Below are 27,318 nucleotides of genomic sequence, written 5' to 3' on the forward strand. Positions count from 1 at the left end.
ATAAAGTAAAAGAAATAGGATATATCTTGTTGGTTAAAAGCCATGAAACTGAGTTCAAATCTTAGCTCCACCACTTATTAGCTATGGCTTTGAGCTATGATCTGCCTGTGACTCAGTTTCTTCACCTGTAAAATGGGGCTAGTAATAGCATCTACTTCACTAGTTTGTAAGAATGTAAGAATTAAATAAGGAGTATTTGAAAGTACTTAACTTGGGCCTAGCATGAGTTCTTATAAATTCTACATGAATTCATGTATGTGTGCACAGAGCATACACAGTCACATAAACACTTGTGTGTGTGTGTGTGTGTGTGTGTGTGTTCCTACGCTTCCTCTAACCTCTTACCCCAAGCCTTCTTTATTGCTGACTTTGCGTTCCCTGATTGAACAGCAACAAGCCTTTTTTTTTAAATGTGCTGGAGGTCACCTGAAAGAAACTGAAAATTCTTCAACAGTAAAAATATTAAAATCATTGAGTGTAGTAGTTCATGAATCACAGACTACTAAACCTCTGCATGGGAATTTAATGTGGTAATGGGAATTGCTAGGTGGTAATCAAAGTGACATAGCTTTAATGCTCTCTGCTCTTATATCTTGTCATTTAAGTGTTTTCCACAGATAACCTCTCAAGAGTCCACAAAATTATACATGACTCTTTGCCCACTTGCCATTTTACTTCTGCAAAAACTTTTAATGTGTTAGAAACCCAAGTTGGTCCCATTATAAATAGCTAGAGACTTGCTTGGACGTAGAAATGAGGTGTTCATTAGGGCAAATTTACTAAAAAAAGCACTGTAAAATACCATCACTGATGCATTAGACAGCTTTTTTTTTCCTTCATTGATCACAGAATAATTTATCTGTTTAGAATATTCATATTTCGTTTTCCTAAACATTATTTCCAGACCAAATACCTTTTCTAAAGTTTTTAAAAGACATTTTACATGCAAATTAATCACACCTCTCCACAAAGCTGGGTAGCCAAGAGATTATGCATATCAAGTGTACGCATTCCGATCATGACCCTGACACTAGCTGGACAAGTGACTTCATCTCTCTGTTCACTGGATTCCTCTTCTTTAAAATAGGAATAGTGCCTCACTCATAGAGTTATCGGTAAGATTTTAAAAATTATCCATGAATGGAGTGCCTTAAAAATCATATGGTAATCTGCCAGTGTTTCTTAGTGCAGTTGACCCTTGAACAACACAGGGTTTAAACAGCAAAGGCCCACTTATATGCTGATTTTTTTTTCAGTAAATATACTGGAAATATTTTTGGAGATTTTAGCGATTTGAAAAACTCACAGAAAATCACATTGCCTAGAAATACCAAAAGAATTATGAAAAAGTCATGTCATGAACACATATAATATATGTAGATACTAGTTTATCCTTACATAGGCATAAGGTGAGTGGTATATAATATGAAATTATTAATGTGTTAGTTTTCTCACTGGTTCATAACTTTGCTTTCAGAAAATTACTGTACAGTATGCCTCTCCCTCTGGTAATCGGAAAAACTGCAGATCAGCCTATCATCACACGTAAGTAGTTTTTAAAAATGTAACAATATCCCCAGTATTGTATTATGACTATGAGTGTATACTGCATGCCGTAAACACTGTCTAGCAAGTCATTCATTAGGGTACGGGCTGGGTGACCACAAAGCAACCATATTGCTGCTTCCTCACTATCCATGCATGAATCATTACACCTGTAAATAAATATGAATTTATTTTTCACCTTATCTTTTCATTTTTGATGTCTAGTGGTAGTAATCTGTACAACACCTGCAATGTGTTGTATCATACAAGACAATACTGATGCAGGTACTAGATTCATCTTGTTAACAGACTATGGAAACTTAACAGTGTGGATAAATACAGTACAGTACTACATATGTATTTTCTCTTCCTTATGGCTTTCTTAATGACATTTCCTTTTCTCCAGCCCAGCTTACCGTAAGAATACAGTATATACCACACATAACACATAAAACACATGCTAATTGACCAGTTATGTTATCAGTAGGGGTTCCAGTCAATAACAAGCTATTGGTTAAGTTTATGGGGGAGTAAAAAGTACACGCAGATTTTTGACTGTGTGGGGGCTGGTGCCCCCAACCCCCCGTGTTGTTCACGGATCAACTGCATTATCATTATAGCTGTAATTTAAATTAATAAATGATACCACAGTAGATTATACACAGAATCGAATTCATTAATATTATGGGTATTTCTGTGCTTCAGTTTTTTGGATTTAAGCTAGTTTTTAATAAAGACAGAAAACATCATTCATATTTTTTTGCCAAAAATAGTGATGCTCAGAAGTTGTTGAACGGTTTATAAATCAAGCGCTCCTTTCAAACAGTCAACAAGAATCATCCTTAGTGAATCACCATAAGCAAGAACCAAATTCGGTACTCAGATTACCATGTTTGGACGATTATAAATGAGAACTTTATCTGGCTTGTGTCGTCCTATTTTCAGTGCTTCTTCTACAAGTGGTACGTATTCTACCCTCCTTCCAGGTTCAATGCCAAACGATGCTGTAACCACCAGCTTGGGCTACAACGAAAAATAAATAAATAATAACAAGAGAAAGCCTAATCATCTTAATTAAGGCAATCATAATACTTCAGATGCAGGCCGACAGTTTAACATTTCCAAAGAACTTGCATCTATATTGAACAAATGGCCTGAAAACCAACAAACCATTTTAAAATGTTACAGACCTAACCACTTCCACATAAATCTCACCTGCTCAGAATTCCATGCATAACAATGCTTCTGGCTAATATATATGAGCTATTAAAAATTCATTAATTTCCAAAGAATTCATTAAATTTAGGAAGTATTTCTAAAAAATTTTTTTCCATAAGCATCTCTGCTTAAATGCCTAAAGAGACCTCAGAAGGAAGAGAGCCGAATCTCTAATAATTCTTTTATGATTCTTTTTTCATTCTAAATACATGCTTATTTTCATCAAATATAATATTTGTAATTTTGTCATAATTTTCTTTAAAGCGCCCCCAAATGATTTTAAAAGGGTCCCCAAATGATTTAAGTTTCAAACTCCACAAAGCCTGAACCGGTCCCCATCAGTAAGAGATACTTGCACTATTTTTAAACTGATCACTTGCTAGTCATTCTTCAAGATAAGTGCAGGTGTAGCCAAAAGAAGTTAGGGTCAATCTTCCCCCCTTGGTAGATTCTGGGCAGGCTTCAGATGTCCTTCATGCCCACCACTGCACAGGATGCTCTCCAAGGCCAATTTGGACCCCATCACTCTCCTATTTCCTACACCTGGTACAATGCTTGCTGTACCACAAGCTCTTAATAAATATTTGTGGCACTGAACCAAAATGCTCATTAATTTGCAAAATAAACATGTCTTTATTCTTTTAAGTATACTGTTCCTTCACCAAGAAATCCAAATCAAAGGAGACAGACAATAAATTATTCAGGAGACAGATAATGAATCCAAGGTAGTACATCTATTCCTGAATTCTGATTTCTGGTTACAATACATTTCATCTACAGAAGGTTTATATTATGCCAAATACATGCATATATAGCACTTTCTGCTTTTTAGTATCATTTACTATTCATGGAGCTGAGATGCAGTGCAGTTACGTAGCTTGCCCCAGGTTAAAAATGGTGGAATCGGAAAGAGAGCCAGTTCTGATTTCAGAACTTTTCTCTTTCCACTATATCAAGCTGCCTTTTGTGAGGGAAAAAAGAAAGAAATGAAAAAATTAGTCTTGTGTCCTTTTATTATATTTTAAAGGTCAGACATCTGAATACAATTCACATTTTAATATATGTAATACTTATAAAAATAACTCTAGATAACATTTCCTAAGATGAGAATTCTGAATAAATGAAAGTAAGTTACCAAATTGAAAACATATATAGAATATATCCGAAGTAGAATAGTGTAATAAAATCAAAATTAGACTCTTCCTCTAGAAAATTATCCTTTTCAACATTTCTATCAACAGACTTTTACTGGAGGTTTTACTCCATCTCAGCTGACTTCTTCCCATCTTAATCTGTTAAAATAAAACTTTTTCTTCAGCCTATGTAGCTGAAAATCATGACATCAAAATCATCCCTAATTTCAGCCACCAATTCTATCCAAATATCTCAGATACGTATCTCTATCTCCATCTTCTCACCTTTAATTTGACCTGTTCAGTGATCATGCCCATAAGAATGAACATATTGCCTAAAACTCCTTAACAAGGTTAGAGGCATGGGTGTGTGTGTTATGAATGAAAACTTCTCCAGTGGTACAGGCATAAGTTTTATAAATCCATATAGATACATAAATTTTCCTACATCACATAAAATATTTTAAAAAGGAAATAATACATATCATACCTTTGCCCAAATGGTGTTTAGGATTTCTGTAGCTAAAAAACTCAAGTCTACAGCTTTCTGAAAGAAGTCCCCCACTGCCCACTGATTTGTAGGTCAGTCAGTGACTGATAATTTCTCCTAGATTTCCCTTTGTAAGCACTCACTCAACATGTTTTAAAAAAGAGGAGAAAAAAAAAAAAAAAGAATCCAGCCAGTCAGCGTGCAAACCAGCTTGTTAGTTCTAATAACCGGTCTATTACCAGATGAAGTCAGATATGCAAAAACCTCACTTTATGCCTGGCACTCAGGGGACCCTCGATATATATTAGTTCCCTTCCTTGTTAAGACTGACTCATCCTGGGCTTGTAAAACTCTAAAGGTCAATCATCCCCGTCTCCCATAACAACCTTCTTTCTTTAATCTTCCCACTGCTGTTCCCCTCTCGCACACTGCCCACTGCTACACAAACAGACCACCTACCGAAGGTTCTCGTTCCAATCTCTCCCCTACTCACCTCATACTGCAAGACTTGCCTCCTCTTAACATTGCTTAAAACGTGACAGTCACCTGCTCAAAAACTTTACCTGTCAAGGTCTACAGGATCCAGTTCAGACAAAAACTACCTTTGCAAGTTCATCTTCTCTCCCTCTTCAATCACATTGGTCTATTCCCTGTCCTTCGAATGAATTCCACCCTTTCCTGCCTCTAATGCTAGACTGCTTTTTCCTCTCCTTCTGGATCCCACAGCATCATTCTCTTTAACTAGCTGAATTTTAGCTAAGATCTAACTCAAATCTCACCTCCTTCAGGAAGCCTCCTTCTGCCACCCCAACTAGAAGAAATCACCCGCCTCGGTAGTGGATTAAAGAAACCTGAATAATACGTACTTGAATATGATGATAAGAGTTTCGATAGTGACAATAATAATAGCCACCTGTTTTACAACAATTGACTACAAACTGACACTGTTATTATGCCACATTCCTGCCTCTAAATCAGGGGTCTGCCGACTATGGGTGAGAGCCTAAAGCTTCCCAAATCATGTTCTGTAAAGTGACGCTGGGACACTGCCCTGCATTTCTGTGGTGTCTGAGGCTGCCTTTGGGCTAGAACAGCACTGCTGGGTAGCTGCACCAGAAACCATGTAACCCACAATGCCTAAAATATTTACTATCTGGTAACTTACAGAAAAAAAGTCTGCTGATCCTTGCTGTAAATTCATAGAACAAGAGCAGTTAACTTGTTTTTTTTTAATGAGCACTATGTTAGGTGTTTTAAATTCAGTATCTCAATGATATTTCACAACAGCCTTTCAAGTTTGTGATATTAGTACCCTGTCTAAATACGTAACTTGTAATTCACTCCTCCCTGACACTCCCTCTTAACCACTGTGCTCTATACCACCATTCCTGGAAGTTTGTAGATTATAAAACTAGTCATTTGTCCCAGCAATTTGATAAGTATCATTTATTAATCAGTTCCAAGGACAGTAACAGCCACACAGTGGAAGCTTAGCAAATGTATGTTGAATGAACAAATTAGTCATCAGTTATTTTTCTTAAACATCTTACACACCCAAACATATGGCACGCTAACTTGAAAGGCATGCACCTTATACTTCATACTCTTCACAGCACCTAGAAAGATGTCTTTCACATAGGACTGACTTGAAAATAAAACTTTGGTTAATAGTGTATGCCAAATAAAAAGTAAACTTTAATTATTCCATTTGAAAGGAGGATCTAACAAGCACAGATCACTCTTGGATGAGTCATCCACTGCTCAGTATATGTCAGTACTATACGTAGCTACTACTTGATTTCTCCAAATAAAGCACTTACCTTTGCATGATCAATGCGACCACTTAGCTCTTTGGATGCAAATCCCCCAAATATGAGACTGTGGATGGCTCCTATCCTTGCACACGCCAGCATGGTGTACATCGCCTGCGGGATCATGGGCATGTAGATCACCACAGTGTCGCCTTTCTTGACACCATGCTTGACCAGAACGCCAGCCAGCTTAGAGACCTGTAACAACATCATTACATCAGCAAAGCGTTTCTGTGTTAGTTCACTAAACTTCGAAGTTATGGCAGTAAAGCAAGAAGACGATCACCCACCTCGGTAGTGGATTAAAGAAACCTGAGTAATATGAACTTGAAGATGATGATAAGAGTTTCGACAGTGACAATAATAACAGACACCTGTATTATAACAATTGACTACAAACCGACACTGTTATTATGCCATATGAACTACAAGGCTTAAATTTGCTTAATTATTCATTCAACAACATATTTACTCAGCAACTATCATGCGCCAGGCACTGCGTTTAGAGTTGGGAACACAAACAAAGGCACAGACTCGTCCCTATGGAGCTTTTATGCTAAAGGGTGAATCTGTCGAGTGAGCTTTAATAAAATAATTGTACATTTAGACATACACCAGGTTACGTGTTGAAGGAAACATGTGTATTAAGAAAGAAAACATCATTATCCACTGGTAAATAAGACAGATTCTGTTCTTCTTCTTCTTTCTATTTTATATATAAGGTAACTGAGGCTCAGGGTTAACAGCTAACTGGAGGTCAGCGAGCTACTGAATGGTGTAGCCAGGATCCACCTCAAGTCTTTGACCTCATATTCTTTGCCCTTTCTACTGCTTCAAACCAATTATATTTCGTTTATAGTTTCTTTATACTAATTATCTATACAAAGTGACTGCCCTTTGTACTGAGAGCATGCATACAAACTTCTTTTTAGTTTTAACAAGCATTTTGCGAACCGAACAAACAAATGTCTCTTTCCCCTTAACATGCGTTTTTGCAATTTCTAGTAATAAAAGCAAAATAGATTACAAGCCGACACATGATAAAATGTGTTGCAAGAAACCTCTCCTAAGCGATTATAGCAGGCTGTGGGAGGTATGCCCAGACCTAAGTAGATAAGAAGTTCAACATTCTTTAATTTAAAAGACTTATATTCAGTTCATCACACATATGGTTTTCTGACACATCAGTAAACCAAACAAGACAAAGATCTCCACCCTAAGAGTCCTTATGTTTTAGCAGAGGATATGAAATAAATGTACTAAGTAAATCATGTATTATGTTAAAAGGTATTCAATGCTATTCAGCTGGGTGTCAGGGGAGAGTACAGCAAAATAGAGGCTTGGGTGTGCAGGGGATGTAATTCTCACTGGGACGATCAGGGAAGACCTCACGAAGAAAGTGATACATTGGCACTGGCATGCAGAAGTGGGGAATAAGTGGATACCTGTGAGTACACAATTTTAGGCAGAAAGAACAGCAGTACAGTGGTGTGAGCGGGGTGGTTATGTGATGTGACTGAGGAACAGCCAGGGGACCAGGGGAGATGAAACAGAGAGAACAGGTGAGAAAGCGGTCATGGACCAGGTCAGAGAGCTTAAGGGCCTGCAGGGAGCTGGAAGAAAATGGAAGGGCTATGTCTTGCCTTTGAACGTGATGGTTCAAGACACTGCACAGAGGAGGCCGGAGAGAAGGAATTAGGCCACACTGCTATTTGTGGTTCCTTTCATTTCACTCTGCCTCTCCTACTTTTTTGAACAAGTTCAAAGGATTCTGAATCCTGATGATTCTCCCTTTTTCTCTCTATTCACTTCCTCTGTGCAGATGGGGAAAGACGTGGTCAAGGTTAAGGGCTTTGGGGAAAGCTGGAAAGTAACAAACAACTATCTCAGTGTTTTATCCTGTCCTATATTTTGCAAAGTATAATCCGTGCTATTTATTTGAAGAACCCCAAGTTGCCCAGCAGAAAGTTACAAGAAAGATAAATCAAAGTAATATAAATTATGAACTTAAATTCTATATAGAGCTTAAGAACCAAGCTAAACACTAAAAGTTATATACCTCACCATCTCAGTGCATTAATCCCTGTGGAAAGTGGCCGTGCTCTGCAATTACATTACCAGGTGTCCCATTTAAGGGTCAGCACTAGGGGAGACCAATGAGAAGAGTCTGTCCTACATAGAGTTAGAGTTATAGTCTTGGCATCTTAAGTAAATGTTAAAAAAAATCTTCAACCAAAACCCAATCTAGCAATGATTCAGTAACTTTACAATCCAGCCTCACCCCACAATGGAACTAGATGTCCAAAACTTTTCTGTCCTCTGAAAGAAATCAAATCAATAAATTTAGGATTTTTTTTGGAAAGAAAGATCTCACAATGGCTCAATGTGGCCCCAAGGAGTACTAAAGTTGGGGCCATATCACACCTAAAAAAATGAGCCAACATACTAAAATTAGATTTCATAAAATTAGACTTCACCTCCAAATCCAGATTTCCAGGTTCCCTTGAAGACCTGGAGGGTCTAGCCACACAGGGCCTGGGTTCTTTAATGACAACAATCAACTGAACTTGATCAGCTGCTGGTTTTGTCATTGAACTTGCCATTCCCTGAGGCTGTTAATCACAGAGCTTGCATTTTTCTTTCCATTCAGACTGTAAAATACATTCTTCTGCATGCTATTTATTTTGTCTTGTGCTTAACCACAGTCTCGCAACCATAGAGGTGTGATATATACTGATAACTGATTTTTCTCCCACCATTTCTCCCATTTACATTATCTGCCTGGCTCCTGTAGGCATCTGAATTTTAACTGCCGCTCTGAAGACAGACTTGTCAAGTTAGGCTGCACTATGTCTGAACAACCACTAGATGGTGCCCATTTTGGCTTTGCTAACCTTGCTTCTTGCAGCTACTCCTCAATGTTTAATACTTTCCTAACCACGCCTGAGTTGCTCTGAAGACAAAAGTTTTACATGTTCAACAAAGAAAATATATTTTTCAGTACTATTTGGGGATAAATGTCACTTCAGTAAAATTTTCCATTGTGACTTGCAAATTTAAAATAATACATTTTTTAAAATTTAATATATTTTTATATATGAAATTGAATGGGAAAATATATTTCTGAAAAGACTTACAATAAATAAGCTTATGAAAAACAAAATATTAGCTCATAACAAAAAAGTGGACATTGATTTAAAATGAAAATATCTGAGAATGTCTCATTAAAAAATATTCATTAATATTAAATCTAGAGTTGGTGAATATGGAAACCTCTGAACAGAACACTGAATAGCCTTATCTCAGATACAAAAAAAAAATCATTTTGAAGATAAGCATAAGCAACAGCAAGCAATCAGAGGAAAGATCTAGAAATCCTAGGCACCTAAGAGTTGATAATCACTCAAAGTTCTATGAAACCAACACAAAGGACAATTTGATTATTGTTATTTCAGGGTTTACTTTGTTCTCATTGACTTTCAGATGGAAAATTATCAAAGGAAAGGAAGACAGATACCATTTTTATTCAATGTTATATTCTTACCTTACCATAGACATCTGAGTGTAGATTTACAATTTCTATTATTATCCGAAGGAAAAAAATTTTAACATATACCTCCTATAACCTGTAGTTTTTAAATAATGTGCCATTTGCCTAAACCATATTCATCTTTTCTCCTTCTTAAAATTATTTTAATTTATCAACAATTTAGTGGGTTTATATCAGGCATACATCACTAAAATTGGTTTTTGTTCTGATGTCAAGGGCAACACATTTCCCATATAATCATGCTCAGGTCATGTTACTGTTAGCATGAGGATAACTGAGCCAGGAGGGAGCCCGAAGAAACAAAGCAAATTTATATATTCATTTAGATACAACAGTGTTTGCTTCTTCCCACTAGATGTTTATTATACGAACTAAGCATTATTTTGGTACAAATTTAAAGTTATTTTAATATCTAAGTATACTATCACTGATTCAATTTACATAATATCTGCAATGTGGCCCATACTGAGGTCAAGTCTGCAAATGCAAAAAATGAGGAAGATATGGTCCTTAAAGCAAAGAAATTCAGAATCCAGGAAAAAAAAAATCATACATAAATAATAATCATAAAATAAGAAGATATAACAATAGATGTTTATATAATATAAAATAGCATACATATATTTGATTTATATATAACACATATACATTTGATTTAGATACAAGTAAAAACTTCAAATTTTAGAATTGTAAAATGAAAACACAGAAGCATAAATAATTAAAAAGTCAATAAAATATTTATATATTCATTCTGGAAAATCTTCATTCAAAAGCAGTGTGTGAGTTAGTAGAATTTCATGACCAAAAGCCCATGACACAAATATAAACGTTAGTCAAAACTAATCAAAGACTAGCTTCTAGGGGGAAGGGTATATATAGCTCAGTGGTAGAGTGTATGCCTAGCATGCACAAGGTCCTGGGTTCAATCCCCAGTACCTCCATTAAAGATAAATAACTAAATAAAAACCTAATTACTTCCCCCTCAAAAATAAAAAAGTAAGTTAAAAATAAATAAATAAAAGCCTCTAAAAAAAAAAAAAGACTAGCTTCTATGGAGTAAATTAGCACCTGCTTCACAAACAGCCAGTGTGTCCATCTAAAGAAAATCATGTTTGTATGACAAAGACAGTATTGGTGTCCAAATTATAGTAAAAAGGTAACAATCAGAGGCAACCTCAGGGCCCTGAACAAGAAGACAAGAGAAAACATATTTTTAAGCAGCACTGATGTTACTCTGCAAACCCTGGTCAAGTCAATCACAGAAAATATAACTAATTTAAAACCCAATTATAATACCTGAGGAAACAGTTCACTAAAATTGGGGGTGAAGGACTTGTTCTTCAGAATATATAGCATTTCCCATAGAAAGCGATATTTACCTAAAATACCCGCATTTTACTTTTAAACATGTAAGTTAATCACATATTTATAGACACACACACAAACACGTTTTTGTTTTTGTTTTTGTTTTTACTTGCACCAAAAAGATAAAAATGTATCTGTAATCAATAGTTTATTCCTTTGGCCATGTGCCCACTGTGTGTCCAGGTAAATAAATATCTCTGAAAAGAATCAGTTATACTAAAAACTGCTTCAAATCTGAAATAATGCCACAACTATCTTTCTTGAAGGGGGATCTTTCAGGAACGCAAAGATTTTCATATAACATAGGAAGCTTCTAGAAATGTAACTTTTTAAGATGGTGACAATTTATTGGATATGACATTGAGATAATTTTCATTTAAATATGATGCTATATTAAGTTCATTTAGTTGAGAGACAGGCCTTTCAACACAGGAAAGTAGGAAGTAGATGTTATTAAAAGAAGAGAAATCTTTCCTCAAGAGATAAAAGTGTACCATTTATATTCACGAGTAAAATGTATTATTACTATCTAAAACAAAGAAGAATATGTTTCATACTTTAAAATGGAATTCTATTAGGTTTTAGAAAAATAGTATCTCATGTTCAAAAGTTGTCTGACAGTGAGCTAGAAAACATTTACTAACACATTTTCTTCTCAAATAAGTCTTCCAAATGAAGAAGTAAGTATCATTACTCAGAATAATCATTTTTCTCATTCCCCTTTTCTTCACAAGTAGGTTTCAATCAATATTTGGTCATTTAAAGACTATGTATTTGCAAGCAACATGAAATGGAGAATTGTTTAATCCATTTAGTTCAGGCTCAGAATAACCACAATTTCAATAATCTCTGTGCTTTCAAGAGCAATGTGATTTTCAAACTATATTTCACAGAAAATTAGTTCAATCCTACATTTCTCTATGCGTATGCGCTCATAGACTTGATAAGAAATATGTTCTTCCATTTCTTTAATATTCATATGCTACGATTTACAAGTAGATCATCAAAATTTATCACATCTTGAAAAAGATGCCTTGCTCGTTTTAAAACAGCACTTGTATTTAACAGTCAGGCCATTGTTGACAGAGAAAATAATACTACATCAAGGGGAAGTCCAAGGTCTAAAAGAATGGAAACTGTAACTGATGCCGACCATTTACTCATGACATGACTACAGCGCGTGTAATAAAAAGGAAAGAGAGTATATAGAAAAGAATAATTAATGACTGCCTCCACATTTTACCACTTTAACCTCTTTCCACTCTAGGCAATAATGGTCAAGTAATAAAGACTTCCTCTTGCTTTTACTCATTTATAGTTTCTGCCAAAGTTCCTGATCCTCACGACATTTGCTATTAGGATCAGACATTTGCCTGAGAAAGTACAGGCATTTCAGAATGGATAGAGGAAGAATTCAGGGTGAAGAGGGTTGTGAGATGGGCTGGAAAGGTATAGAGACTCAGCATTATATATCCTTTAGAGCCTTGTTAAGCTCTGTTAAGTTTAGATTTATCCTAAGAACAATGTGTAATAATTCAAAAGCATTAAGTCGTCTGCAGAAGTAGGTACTTTCCTTATTCTCACAATGCAACGTTTATTGCAAGATCTAGCATTTATGACAATGGGTATAAAAGTAAATGATATGATTTGAGAAATACTTAGTGTAGACTGTATTGGGGCTGACAGTTGAAGGATGCAGGGAGTAGTAGGAGGAAGGGAAGTTTAAGAATGGGTCCAAAGTTTTGGTTTTAACAACTGGTTGGAAAGTGACTTAATTCACAAAGTTGGTTCCTGGGATTGAATTAATATTCCCTGCTAAGCTTGAGGCAGGGAAACGGGAAGCTCGGAAGTTTAAAATAGACTTTGGAGGGCAAAAGACAAAACTTACTGAAGAAATGCTGAAGAAGAAAATTAAGGGGGCAGGTGGGTATAGCTCAGTGGTACAGCACATGCCTAGCATGCATGAGGTCCTGGGTTCAATCCCAGTACCTCCATTACAATAAATAAATAAACCTAATTACGTACCCCCCAAAATTTTTTTAAAGAAAAGAAAAAGAAGTAACATACGGCACCAAAGTCCCAATGGCTACCAGGGACTGTGCAGTTACAGTAAACCCATATTTGTAGTTAAGTGATTTTTCTCCAACAGAATTTACCATACTAAGATACAGGAATGAAAACAGTAAAGAATTGGATTGACCCACATCTGGAGTTCTGCCACAGAGGTGGGATGGAATAAGACGGCGTAAGACAAGTAAGGATATTAGCAAGAGAGTTGTGTTGTTCAAGTAAAGAATCTAACCAAGATAGCCAAGCGGTAAAAACAGAAGGAACCCTTCAGTAGTGACAACACACTATCAGAACCATTTAAAACTATCGTAATAAAATGACGTGTCTAAAAATGCAGACTGTCTGAAAATGTGGTTTGGTTGCATTGTATGAAAATACCGGAGCTTTAAAACAGACACTTTGAAAGTTATGAGCCCCAATTTACATTTGATCTTGACCCTTTCCCCACCTTCCAACCACCAAAAAAGGCCAAACTCCAGAGTTCCCGCACGCATCTATTTCCAGCTGTTCCTCACAGGTCCTCTTTTGTCCTTGGGACATTACACGATGTCCCCTTTCCCTTCTCTGTTCACCCCACCTCCCAGCTTATCCCATCTCTTCCTTACAGACCCCCTCCACCTGCCTCCTCCACAGTAGCATCAACCTATGGAACGCTTTAAAACGCTCAGAAAGACCTCTCAAAATCCACTCATTGGTCTCTATCCATCCCTCCATCTTCCTCTAATTGAACCTGCTTTTCTCTAGCACCAATATTTCCAACAACTTTTAGTTTAATAGTATTCATTTTATTTTCCTCCCTAAATTCCTGAATTCTGAGTATTACAAGAATATTGACTTTATTATTTTTCTCTGCTAATGTACTGTATTCCAGCTATGTTATGTGTTAAGCGCTTTGGTAGCTAGATGGGAACACAAGCACCACTCAGAAAAGAACCACTCAGAGATATATGGGGAACCACCACACGGATTTCAATTAAAGGGCTCTCAAAGGAATTGTTAAAGCATAGTTCCATTCAAAGTGGATTACTTTCTGTATGCTTCCTAGAGCATTTCTAAAGGAAATATGCCAAGTCCTGAAGCAAGTTTTATTATGTTTTCAGAAATATAACCTACCTAGACTAAAGTGGAATAGAAAATTTCGCTATTAGAGAAGTCACTTTTCACAATTTTGCACTCACATGTCTTTATACAGAAGTTCTAAAAAAATCTAGCATAATGTGGATGTTAACCACATACACATTTTTCCAAGTTTATGTTTAAAAAGATACAGAGCTACTATGCTCTATTAATAAGGAACATTTAATTCAATACAAATTAATGTAAGTCATCTAATTATGGCTGTATTCTTCAGTGAACATAAAGGTTATGATAGCAATTATTGTTCTATCTATTTGCTCATATAATTGTAAACAGTGCAAACTGTAAAACAGAGTTATTTTAAAACAATTACTATGTGGCTGCCATAAACACTATATTAAAAAATTAGTGGAGAATATATTTTTTAAGTGGCATTAAGTCATGCTGTCAATAAAGCCAGAGTCCTTTCTCTTGGTCTAATAAATTGTTTAATGTTTGTGATTCTCACACTGGGGCCTGTGGAAATATTCTCAGGGTCCATGAGTTCTCTATGAGAATTTTTAAACTTTGTGCTTTAATTTTGCTGACAACTTTTAAAACCTAATAAAGCAAAGCATATTCTGGATTATATGAGAACTCATGCAATTTCACTGTATTTATTTGTATTTTTTTTCTTATGATCTCATGCATATTAAGTAAAAGCCAGATGCCACAGTGCATTATATAATAAAAGGCTTTACAGAATCAAAAGCACTACTATGTAACTAGAAAACTGAGGCATCACAGAGAACATGCTGCCAAACTCAAAGGACCCCAGGCCATAGCACTCAAACCAGAAGCACGTTGCAATCAGCCATTTAGTTCAACCCTGACATCCCTCACTATATGAAATCAATATTGTCAATCTTAGCTTGACTGACTTTGTAGATTTGTTTTGATCCTATTTATAAATCATATAAGGCTTTATATATGTATTGAGCTGTAAAGAGAGGATATTAAAACCTAGTTTTAATTGCACATTAAAATAAATATGATTTAAGTCAATACAAAAAGTATGTAAGAATGCTTTTTCTTTCTGAATTGTTTTTATGTCTCACAATTTTGAGAGGGAAAAAAATGGTTTCTTTGATTATCTTCTCATAAAGAAACACAAATATAAAAGAAGCAAGAGATGTCAACAGGAACCTTGCATCATTTAGATCAATCCTGCACTGATGATTTAATCGACACTTCAACTAAACCAACACACCAAGCATTTTTACAGCTATTACATAAACATGACAACTACTCTGGGTACACCAATCCCACTTCCCAGAATTTGCCTGTGTCCTGTTAACTTTTACGGTTTTGCTGGTCATTATATCCAAAAAGTCAATCAATACACACAAAAGTCTCACAGAGAAATTGCTAAATACCCCAGGAGCGGAATAAGGACATGAGATTATTGCAATGGTTGGTTCTGTTCCCAACAGTATTAACATCACTCAAAATAAAAGAGCCATACAAATATTTAAAAAATCAAAAATTCACAAATATAATGTATCAATGGTAACTAATAAACACAGCAACATAGATCATCACACAAGCCAAGAATTTATCATAAATATCCATAAATAGATCAAATTTCCCATAAAACTATATATGATAAAGGTAACATAATTCAGCTTTGTAATGGAAACAAAATTATCTTATATCAAGTACAGCATGAGCAAATGAACAATTTCCCCAAGATCTCTAATCTTCTCAATAATTCTACTGAATGCAACACGCATTGATTTACTAAAATATATTTTACATAATTATTACAAATGGCAAAAATGTGAGCATAAAACTGTCAAATGGATTAAACTAATATTAATAGCATTATTTCCCATGTCTATACATTTATGGATTTCAAGAAGTTTTATATGAAAAATATTTCATCTCATACACTTGAAATATGAGTCTATCCTCATATTTGTATTTGCATCACTTAAGCCAATTAATGCCTTCAATTTATGTTAATTAGCTTTATCCTCTACTTGCTATGAAAATTATGTCAGGTCAAGTAATTTTCTAGTTTCATGCATTTATTATTAAAGGTCAGAAACTGAAAGTTGATGTACTCAGCTGTCCTCAAGTTGCTGACCGTACATACAACATGTGCAGGTGCCATTCAACAGACAAAATAGTAATTGTTACCAATTCCTCACACTTTTCACCTGTAGAAACATATTTTTTCTTTTTCTGCTCTGTCCCTCCTTGACTTTAATAACTGTCTGTCTCTCTCTCCTTTATTCTTCAACAATCTTTCTACTTGGTTTCCCATTTAATTCATCTTGTTGGCCTAATTTAGACCTACAAAGACAGTTCTGCCTTCACAGTGCTCACCTGCATCACTAACTATGTCAGATCCAACTCTTGGATAAATCCCTCCCTTCAGGGACACCTGTAGGGATGCCACCTGTATAGAGGGCCCATATGTCTTTCTTTCATGACCTAACTAATGCATCACTTCCCAAGCAAAGCCTTCTCTGAACCACCAGGGCCAGGTTGCTCTCTCCTTCCTCTGTACTGCAAATGCACAAAGCTTTATTGTTATATTATACACAATTACTTTTGCATTTTTCTCACCAGGCAAACTAAGAACTCCTGGAGGGCAGAAATCATATTTTATTCATCTTTCTGGCCCACTGCCTAATACAAGAAACATTCAATGTATGTCTTCCTTCTCTATTTCTTGCATATCACCTATGAGACCTTGTTTTCAGCTATTATTTGTCTCCCTGAACAATTATTTATTGTCAAATAAAATGTCAGTTATTTATTGACATTAACAGGTTACAATTATTTACATATAAAATCTGGTATTTATTTTGCCTACTAAATGAAAAAGTATTTGTGGTAGAAACTCCTAATTGGTCATCTAAACCCATCCAGCTACACTACATCGTCTAGGCTTCCTTGAAGCTGGTCACCAAATAGGATGGACAGGGAGATCATGGATGACATTTCTGAGTATGGGCTTTAAAACATAGAAGGTCTGATCCTCTACATCCTCTTCCACCATCCCAAGAGTTGGGACACACATGCCTTGGCCTCAGCTTCAGCGATGCAGATGAGGGCAATGAACCAGGGAATGAAGGTGCAGTAACATTTAATCTGAGTCATGACAAACTGAAACTCATCGTCTCTTGAAAGAAATGTATTTTAAAAATTTTAAGTCGCTATATTACTTAGTATCTTTGTTTCATCAGCTTAGCCTTCAACCTAAAATTTAAAAGATTTTTGTTTAATATATCAATCATTAGGAAATGCTTAATGATGATAACTATTCAAATACTTTTTGGGGGGAATATAACTGAAAGAAAGAGAACTAAAGCACTTCTAACAAAGAGTCTTCTTTTCCCAGAATTCTGTTTGAAATGATACAGAAACCTCCCCTCATGGTACTACACAAAAGCACCTCAAAAGATGGAGAGCAAGCAGAGTATCTACCGGTGACTGCTTTCCAGTAGGCTGAACCAGACTTTTCTCAATCCAGTAGGTGTAGCCAGAGATCCAAAATAAAACACATAAATGGAATAGCTTCCAGAATCCTATGGCACAAACCCAATCTTAACCTTTAATTGCCCACGGGCAGACACATGCTGCTATTGTTAAGGGGATTTAAGCTAAGTGATGCCCATTCATTTCCCTCCTGGACCACTTGTCATCTCCTGGTTTCCAATGTTGCCCACTATGCTCTCCTCTCCTTCAGAGACACCAGAGTGATACCTTTAATAATATGGAACCTATAGTCATACTTAGAATAAAATATAGTCTTCACTATGGCCTGTAAATTCTTACATGACCTGACTTCTATATACTCCCCATTCTCACCTTCTACCACTCTTCTCTCATCACCAGCCTGCTGGCTCTCCACTGTGGTCCAAGTCTATTCTTGCTTCCACCCTTTCTCTAATAGAATTTTCATCCAAATGTTCACATGGTCCCTCCCAGCCTTTATTTGAGTCTATCTCACTGGGTCATCTCCCCAGGGATAAGTGAATTTTCTACAAACCTATAAAGAAAGTCAGCCCAAGTCACTCTCTCGCCTTTTATTTTTCTTCACTTAAATTGTGTTATATTTTCACTTATATTGTATCATATTTTTATTCATGACATATCTCCCCAATTAGAACGCAACCTTCCTGTGGGCAAAGACTGTATTGTTCACTACTGCAATCCATGGCATCCAGTAGTGTCGATATCTATTAGGTGTCCTAAAAGTATGTTTTGAATAAATAAATAAATAAATTTGGCCCCATCATCATTCTAGTCCAAGAAAATAAATTCAAAGCATATAGTCTTCTGATTTCATCGAGTTAACTTTCAGAAACGTCAGAAGTGAACCAGCCCAAAGATAAGACAAATCATCCAATAAGAACCTAACAATAAATGACAGAAATAAATTCATTAAGCAAACGTAAAGAATAAAAACTATGGACTGGACTTCCACGTTTCCAAAATGGCCAAGTAAGGTAAATGGCTGAAGCAGAGCTTTAGATGCAGAAAGATATAAGCCTTCACAGCCACACAATGCATGAAAATAAGGAATATTCTCACCTTATTAAAATTTTTAAATTTCCCAACGTAAAAATAAAATTGCAATGTGGAGACAAGTGATATTTCTGGAAATAATTATTTCTCTTAGACAAGGATTAAATTTTTTTTTTTTACTTTTGAATGAAAGAGCTATTAAATGTTCTATTCGTGAATTCATTCAGTCTGTAGTATGAGCTTATGCTCTGAGGCCTGTATTAGGCACTGCATAGATAAAATAAACAAACAAACAAATTAATTAATTAATTAAATATTCTATTCTCTCGGCGCTTTTACTCTGGTCAGGAAGTACATTAATAAATAAGTAGGTACACCAATAATATACACTAAGTAATACACTGAGTACTATAGTAATACACTAAGTAATATAGAAGGCAAGAATGAGCCAGTGCTGGGAGAAAGTGTAAGTATATACGTAAAGTAGTCTGGACTTCAAAGTTTGGTGAGATAACATCTAGCATTAGGGGAAGTGAAAAGAAGTGAATTTACACTTCAAACAGTAATCCTGCTTTCAGAAACAACGTAATCTCTCTAAAAATCTGACTGAGAAAATTCAAGGGGATTGCTTGTCTTGTTGCTATTTTGAATTGCTACAAATACTATCTTCAGACAATTTCGTTTTGAATACATAGCTGTGAACATGGAAAAAGGAAGCTAGGAAATACCAAGATGTTGTTTTCTCATGTTTTCCTTCCATTACTATCTATTTAAATTGGTCGAATACTTATCTTCTTTATATGGAGTACTTTCAGAATTTACCTTAAATTTCATTAATTGAAAAGTTGCTCAAATAAGGTTCCAGTTACAATTTTGATTAAAATTTGAATCAACAGTTGGTTTACACCCATCTTCAATTTCCAATGAAATGTGTTTCTGGGAAACCACATCACGTTGCTTTGCAGTGTACAAATTAGCTCACAAAAATAATGAGGCTTATGGGAAAATTAGGTTAAGACAGACCACTCAAAAATCAACATAACTACAGACTTTTAAAGTTAATAAAAGTACTAACAACACAGCATCACCTTCATTAGATCATTTACAGTCTTAACCCTGGGGCTCATGCTTCCTGCTTTAAGATATTCTTCTGGAAGGCATTTGCTTCCTAATTTCCTTCCAAGGATATCTAGTCAAGACTGGAAGACTGTAGATTTTGTCATTAATTAATTTTAAAACAGAGGACAATGTCCTCATCTTTAGATTTTTAAAACCACTTAAGCAACAACACTTGCACTTAAAGAATCTTCATTTTTTCTCCTTAAGGTTTCCAAATATTGATAAGGTATCCTCTTCAACTGTGAGAAAGTCTCTCACCAAAACTTGCTAACATGGTAACAATCCAATAGGAAAAAGAATGGATGAAAGGTATGAATGGGCACTTCTGGAAAGTCGAACAACAAATGGCCCACAAGCATAGGAAAAGGAGCTCAACTGCACTGGCCACAAGGAAATTAAAGCTACAAGGCAATAGCGCTGCACATTCACTCGAAGGGCTCAAATTAAAAAAGACTTGGTATTGTCAACACCAAGTGTTGGCAACTGGCATTCTCATACACCATGAGTGGGAATGTAAGTTGGTACAACTACTCTGGAAAATTGTTTAGCCCTATCTATGTAAACCAAGCATATGCCTGCCCTATATGTCAGCCATCTCACTCCTAAGTACATCCCCAAAACAAATGCACATACATTGCCACCAAATTTTGTACACAAATATGTTCATATCAGCATTATTCGTAATAGTCCCCAAACTAGTCATGACGCAAGTGACCAAAATATAATCTCCTGCAACGAAATGGAAGAATCTCAAAAACAAAAAGTTGAATGAAAAGAAAGCCAAACACAAATGAGTACATAGTATTATGCAGTTTATACAAAGTTTTAAAAAGCAAGTAAACCTCATCACAGATGGTGTTTAGATGTCTGAATAACAACCACATGAGTGCTGAGAAATGACCAAAAGGAGGTGTGAGTCCTTCTCAAGGTGGGAATATTCTGTCTCCTGGTCTGGTGACATGGATGTGTTCTGTTTGTGAAAATCTAACATGTTTATACCGATGACCTGTGCACTCATTTAAATGTATATTACATTTCAATATAAATTTTAAAAACTGCATGCTAGGAAAACACATAAACCATTATAAATTCGATCTCATTCTAGCCTCATTCATTGATTTGCCAAGCATGGAAAAGGTAATCTACCTGACAGAGACACCACTTTCTTAGTGGCACAGTGGCGTAACACAACTGAAGTAGTTATTGGTTATTTAGGAAGTTTAAGGAAAGAAAACTAATCATATGCACAGTTGTACATTTTCTCCTCAAGAAGGCAAACTCTGGTGGGGCTCAATGTCTACATGTTCTGATTTTTGTGTTTTAGGGTTTTGCCTCAGTAAATATTGATGATGTTACAGACAAAAAAATATCAGATTATCCTACCCTGACATGTTTCTGACAAGATGGACTTCACATTTTGAAAAGAGCTCCCTAAAGGGCAGGGGTTGGAGAAAGGACTTCTCATGGGTCATGGCCCCTGATTTCAGAGTAATTTTCTTCTCTAAATTATTCAGTCCTCATAATTACAGTCACTGCCATAATTATATTTCAAAAATTACCTTAATAGAGATAATAGACACTTTCAGTTTGAATTAAATCAGGACAACTTAGTACATAGTAAGTTTCACCAAATTTCCCTGTGTGTGTGTATATATATATTCATGAAAATTTCTGAAATGCCCTTTAGGGGTTCATATTTTTATTTAGTGAATAGATACATAAAAATTCATAATTGCTTGAATACCTGAAAAAGCAAACTCACCACATACAGAGGTAAATTCAAAACAAAATTAGATATGGAGAAAATAAACTCAAAGAAGGAATTTGATGAATACTGTATGATGATGAATGATGAATACTGTATACAATCTATACACACACTTGCAAACATAAACTTACACACACTCCTTTATTTCACTGAGGTTTGATATAACAACTAACTTGAAAAGAGTGAAGAGAAGAACACAATAAACACATGTCTCCTGGAATGCAGATCTGAGTTGTAGGTGCGGGAAATTCAAGGAAGAAATATTCATCTTGATCTACTGAGCGAAATATAAATAAACTCAATTTCTTCACAGTTGGTGAGAAGTGAGAAACTATTGGGAAAGAAGATCAAGTCCTGCTACTGACACCATTCAAAGATAAGCAGTTCCTGCCATAAAAGAAGCTAGAGTCACTTAGAAATTCTAAATGGTATTTCATTCATTCATTCATCATTCAACAAACGTTTACTACATGCCAGGCACTATCCTGTGACCAAACAAAAATCCCCTACCCTCATGGAACTGACATAGTAGAAGAAGAAACAACACTAAAGAAGATAGATGAGTAAAATACAAAGGATGGGACTGAGTAATAAATAAACGGTTAAATTTTTAAAAGAAAGCAGAAAAGAGAAGCATGAAGTCTGGCTGGGAACCTCTGTATTTAATGTGGCCAAGGAAGATCTCACTGAGAAAGCAGCAGCATCCGGGTACCAGGAACCCTAAGATGTCTGGAAGAACCACCCCAAGCAGAAGGCAGGCAAGTACAAGGGCTGTAAGGTGGGAGGGGTGTAAGCGGGGAGAGCGGACGGCAAGAGGTGGGGGCGGGGTGCGCAGTGCAGTGGGGCTGGGAAGTAGGTCACGGGAGCCAGACCACACAGAACCACAGCTCACAGGGAGGGGCACTGGCTCTTTTTCTCTTCCTTCCACCGCCCTTAGGATAAAGTACAAATCCATAGTGTGGCACTGAGAGTCCCCGAGTCTGGCTCGCTGGAGCCCAGTCTCCTTCCCCCGCTGCTGCTGCGCTTATGCTGAAGCCACCGTGCAGGCCCTGGATTCCCTCCTTCCAGTACCTCTGCATGTGCCATTCCTTCTGTCCCCAGGACCCTCCCTCTCCTCACCGTGTCTCTCCCCACTTTTGGTGCTTTGGGCTAATTTTAGACGCTGACTCTCCCAAAAGCCTTCCCATGCCCTATTCTGAGTTGGGTGCCTTCCCATGTGTTTCCACAAAATGTAACACACAATATAACAATACCCCGCAGAACCTCTGTTAGGTTTTCATGGTTTTTTAGCTCCTTAAAAAGAAACAATGAGCCCATTTACCCGGACCCCTTGTTCCTAACAGGGTTTGGGTACAAAACAAGTTTGTGTTGAATGCAGCAAGAGATCTTGAACCAGGCCAAATCTCTCTACAAAAAAATCTTAATAGAGGGGTGGTTTAATTATCAGCTTTGCATAAAAAGATGACAGTTTGGGAAAAGTTCTACTTCTGTATCATTCTGTAAAATCACCAGATCCTTCACGCCACTGAAACACTTTAGCCTAAAATTTCTTGGTTCACTAATTAAGCAAGAAATGCTAACTTAAGTTTTACCTAAGCAGAAACTCCCAACAGAAATGAGACAGGGGAGATTAACACAAGTACAAAGGCACTTCTTTTTGTTTGTTCTCAACAGCATTACCCATTAAATCTTTCTTTCTCGGTCCTCTCTACTTAGTAAAATAAAAGCCACAGGGAACCAGGAGAGGTGATCAAAGTGGAGCACAATGCCTCCCTCTTTCCTAACAGTCCTTCCTTTAGTACTTTAGAGAAGAAAAGCCTGGGGAATCTGAAGCTGTCAGCAGGTGAGAGAAACAGGCCTTTTAAGTACTTTGATGTCAGGCTAAACTGAAACCAATGAACCAGCACAAACCTCAAAAGGGTCTGAGTCTAGACTCAATATCAGAAAATCAAGATGAGTTAGCAGAATGGCTTTTAAGCAAAATAGATGGTGTATTTATCGTATGTACATACTGATTAAAAAGAAAACAACAGAAAATGAGAATAGCAACAACCATTATTTAACTCTTCCTATTTTATGTTTCTAAAGCATTTTCTTTGACTCTGATGCTTGGTTGTAACATCATTAAATTCAATATGGTGATATAGACACCATTTTTATAATATATCAATAAGCTTCCTAATCAGTATATCAATCCAGTATCTTAATATTAGCCTGTCTTAATTATTAATAAAGGTGACTGTGGTAATATGCTCAAATCATAGGATTAAGCTTTTAAACATAGACTAAAATTAGTTACCTAAAGCTAAAAATGCAACCTATAATAAAACACAAAGTGTAACAAGTTATCAGGAAATTAATGCTATCTCATAACAAAACATGCCTCAGATGAATAACAAGGTCACTTGGTAACAGTTTCTTTCCTCCTCAGCCCCAGTGTGAGCTCTCTCTCTCTGTATAATTCATCCTGAAAATACACAGTTCCCACTTACAGAACAACGAAAAGTTCCCAACAGTATACTTGCCACATTAATTTTCCTTTGTTCTGTAGTCTGCTGCCCAACATTTGAACTCCCTTCTTGCTGGATTAGAATTCCCCTAGTATGAGTCCTAGGAGGAGTCCATTCCTACCATGAAATCAAAACACAACAAGACATTTCCTCCCCAGTGTCTGGTACATTAGGCATGAAACCTGAATCTAGCCAACTAGATATTCCTACTCTGTCAATCTAGAAGTCAAGTCAGCAGGTCTAGTTACCAGACAATTTGCGGGTTCTCCTTAACTCTCCACCACTGCCTCTTCTTCCTTGGGGTGTGCCATTTTCTCTCAGCCTAGTTAAGTCTCCCCTGTTCATAAATTCCTCTTATATTCAAATCAGCTGAAGTTAGAATTTGTTGCTGCCGCCAGGCTGATACCCAGCCTGAGCAAAACCACCTCGTTTTCTTTCTTGACTGTTTTGTAGCAACTCAGGGTTGGGGCAGTAATTGCTGCATCTCATTTGCCTCTCTCGAAATCTCTTAGCAGGCTAAAGAGGAATACTGCTGATGCAAAATGCATATAGCTCCAGAGAGTCAGGAGAGTTGACCAGATGCTCTAAAAATTGAATGGCAACCCTAAATGTGTTTTTTTTATAAGGCAAAATAAAAGAATTCATTCAAAAAGCCTTCTCATAAAGCAAAGGCTTCTAAACCCTAGCATGCTCTGCTCAACTAGTGGTTCTCAACTAGTGGTGACCTTGCCACCCCAGGGATATTTCAGCAGCATTTGTAGACATTTTTGATCATTATGACTGGAAGAGTAGTGCATATAATGGGTATAATGGGTGGAGATGAGGAATGCTGCTAAATATCCTACAATGTACATAACAGTCCCCTGAAATAAAGAATTACCTGGCCTAAAATGTCAACAGTGTCAAGGCTATTGCCCTCTACTATATATACCTCCCCTCAAATCATATACAAATAAGTGTCCTCACAGAGCTAGAATAATTCTCCCACATCCACAATACCCAAATACTTTTATAATTACTTATGAAATCTCATTTCTACCCTAATATTAAAAGAAAAAAAAAATCTCATAACTCATCTGTCAATATCATGACTCACCTGAGAACTACCCAGATGGGAAAGAATTAAAAATGAGCAAATAAGGGAAAGAAGTGAGCATGTGCAGAGAGCTTTAAAGGGCCAGGAGTGCCTGAGGGAGTGACAGGACATCTAGGGTCAAAAAGAGTTGTGTTCATGGCCAAGAATGTAGGGAAATGAAGCTTGGAAGGATGCTGTGATCAGATTCCAAAGTGTCTTATTCATCACAGGTGTCCAGATTTTGCTTTCTGAATAACAGTAAACTTAAGGAAAAGATTTTTAAGTGGGGTAGAGAAATATGTTGTTTCTTTGGACGAAAACCCCAGTGTCACTTTAGGTGACGATCTGACAAGAGCAGCCTGGTTATAGGACAGTTAGAGACTGCTTCAATAGTACAAGAGCCATAAACAGTGGCTGGACAAAGGTGACGGCAATGTGGATGGAAAACAAAGGCTACTGAGAATATAAGCACGTTCTTAGAGATTTGTTAACCTCTCTCTGTAAAATAAGTATCTTCTGGTACTGTAAAATATAAATGGAAGGGATAAAAACACTTTAAATGTATGAACACACCTATGTTTATTTCCAGTGTGCACCAAAAGTATAGTAACATGTCAATGAATCAAGAGAACTAAGGTTATTCAATGAGAACATATGCCATTTAAATAATTTCTGTATGATTTCCAAATAGCATATATAGAAAGTTTATGATATTACCTGCTCCAGGACTTCTTTATAGGTAATAGTGGCTTTAGTATCTGTGACAGGACTGTCATAAATGATAGCAATCTTATCTCCTTTACCATTTTCAATATGACGATCGATGGCATTGTAACAGATGTTAAGCATCCCTTCAACAAACCTGAAAAATAATTGGAAAGTAAACGTTAGCGACTCCTTTCAAAATATATTGTTGCTTAACTAGGTTCTTATTGTTCTACTTTGGCAGAGCTGCCCTTAAAAACAGTGTTGCCCGGGGAATGTTCTACCAGGTAATTATGGCCGTAAACTATTTAAGAAGGTAGAAATGACAACTTAATTTTAATAAATATCTATTTATTTTCATGAGCGCAGGAAGAAAATATACCTTGCACTTCAAGGTGACAATTTTTTTGGATTTTATTACTGAGGATGAAATTAGAGCACACAGCACCAAAGAATCTACTTTACATGGATGGAATGAATCGCACAGAAGTGCAGCACAGACGCATTAAGCCAGGAGGGCAAACGGTAGATGCATGACTGAAGTCTGAGTACCTGCTGTAAAAAGAAAAACTTACTGGAAAAATCACTTCTTTTTTGAAAGATATATATATGTCTTATTTGTCTGTTTCAATTAAATATGATGCCTCCAATTTCACAAGGAATAGGTAAGTTCTATTCTGCATGTTTGAAATGCTTCATAATTTGAGTAAAGAATCAACCTGCACATAAAATGTTAATAAAGTTTAAAAACTGTTCAATTCAGTACTCTTTATCTCCTAATTTCTGAATGCATCCCTTTGAAAATAAAAAACATAATGTAGATAGAAAGAGATCATCTTTAAGAAAATTATAGCTCATTTTCCAGAAAGAAAAAGTTTTGAATTTGCCACTTTTCTTTAGGAGGAGGGTATTAGGTAAAAAATACCATTTGTCTCAATGTCAGACAAGCAAATATTATAACATTTCAAAATAACAGGAAGAAAATATTGAAGCAATAAGAAAAAGTCCTGTTAAATAGCTGAGTATCACCTTCGGGTCTTTACTCAAAGAGCCCTGTGTGAAATGAAGCAGGGAATTAAGAACACCTATAGATACAAACGGCAGCATTAAGAAATAATAGATACAGAAGGCAGCAGGAGGAAGGATCAATTAACCAGCATCAAATGACCTTACACACTCCACTAACAGAAAATATGATGACTTTACAATCCAGCACAGTAAGTAATTAATGTAAAAATTCTGAATTGCCAAGTGTGATAGATTGATGTTTATTCAAAATCACTGTCTTTTCCCCTCACCTCTACTTCTATTAAAAATATTTTGTCTCTTCCTCTTGCCTCCATCTCTATCAGTGGAGAATA

General features: G+C 36.2%; 1 protein-coding gene across 1 annotated transcript in view; it reads right to left on the minus strand.

Annotated features, from left to right (window-relative positions):
• The window catches only part of ACSS3 (acyl-CoA synthetase short chain family member 3), a 133,669-nt gene that overhangs the window by 75,879 nt on the left and 30,472 nt on the right, over nt 1-27,318 (minus strand). Inside the window, exons 2-4 of the mRNA XM_010958811.3 lie at nt 25,970-26,114; nt 6,207-6,395; nt 2,434-2,568 (exon numbers count right to left, since the gene is read on the minus strand). Of these exons, the coding sequence (XP_010957113.2) occupies nt 2,434-2,568; nt 6,207-6,395; nt 25,970-26,114 (469 nt within the window). The remainder of the gene's footprint in view (nt 1-2,433; nt 2,569-6,206; nt 6,396-25,969; nt 26,115-27,318) is intronic.

The sequence above is a fragment of the Camelus bactrianus genome, chromosome 12 (genome assembly GCF_048773025.1).
Source record: "Camelus bactrianus isolate YW-2024 breed Bactrian camel chromosome 12, ASM4877302v1, whole genome shotgun sequence".
Taxonomy (NCBI): Eukaryota; Metazoa; Chordata; class Mammalia; order Artiodactyla; family Camelidae; genus Camelus; species Camelus bactrianus.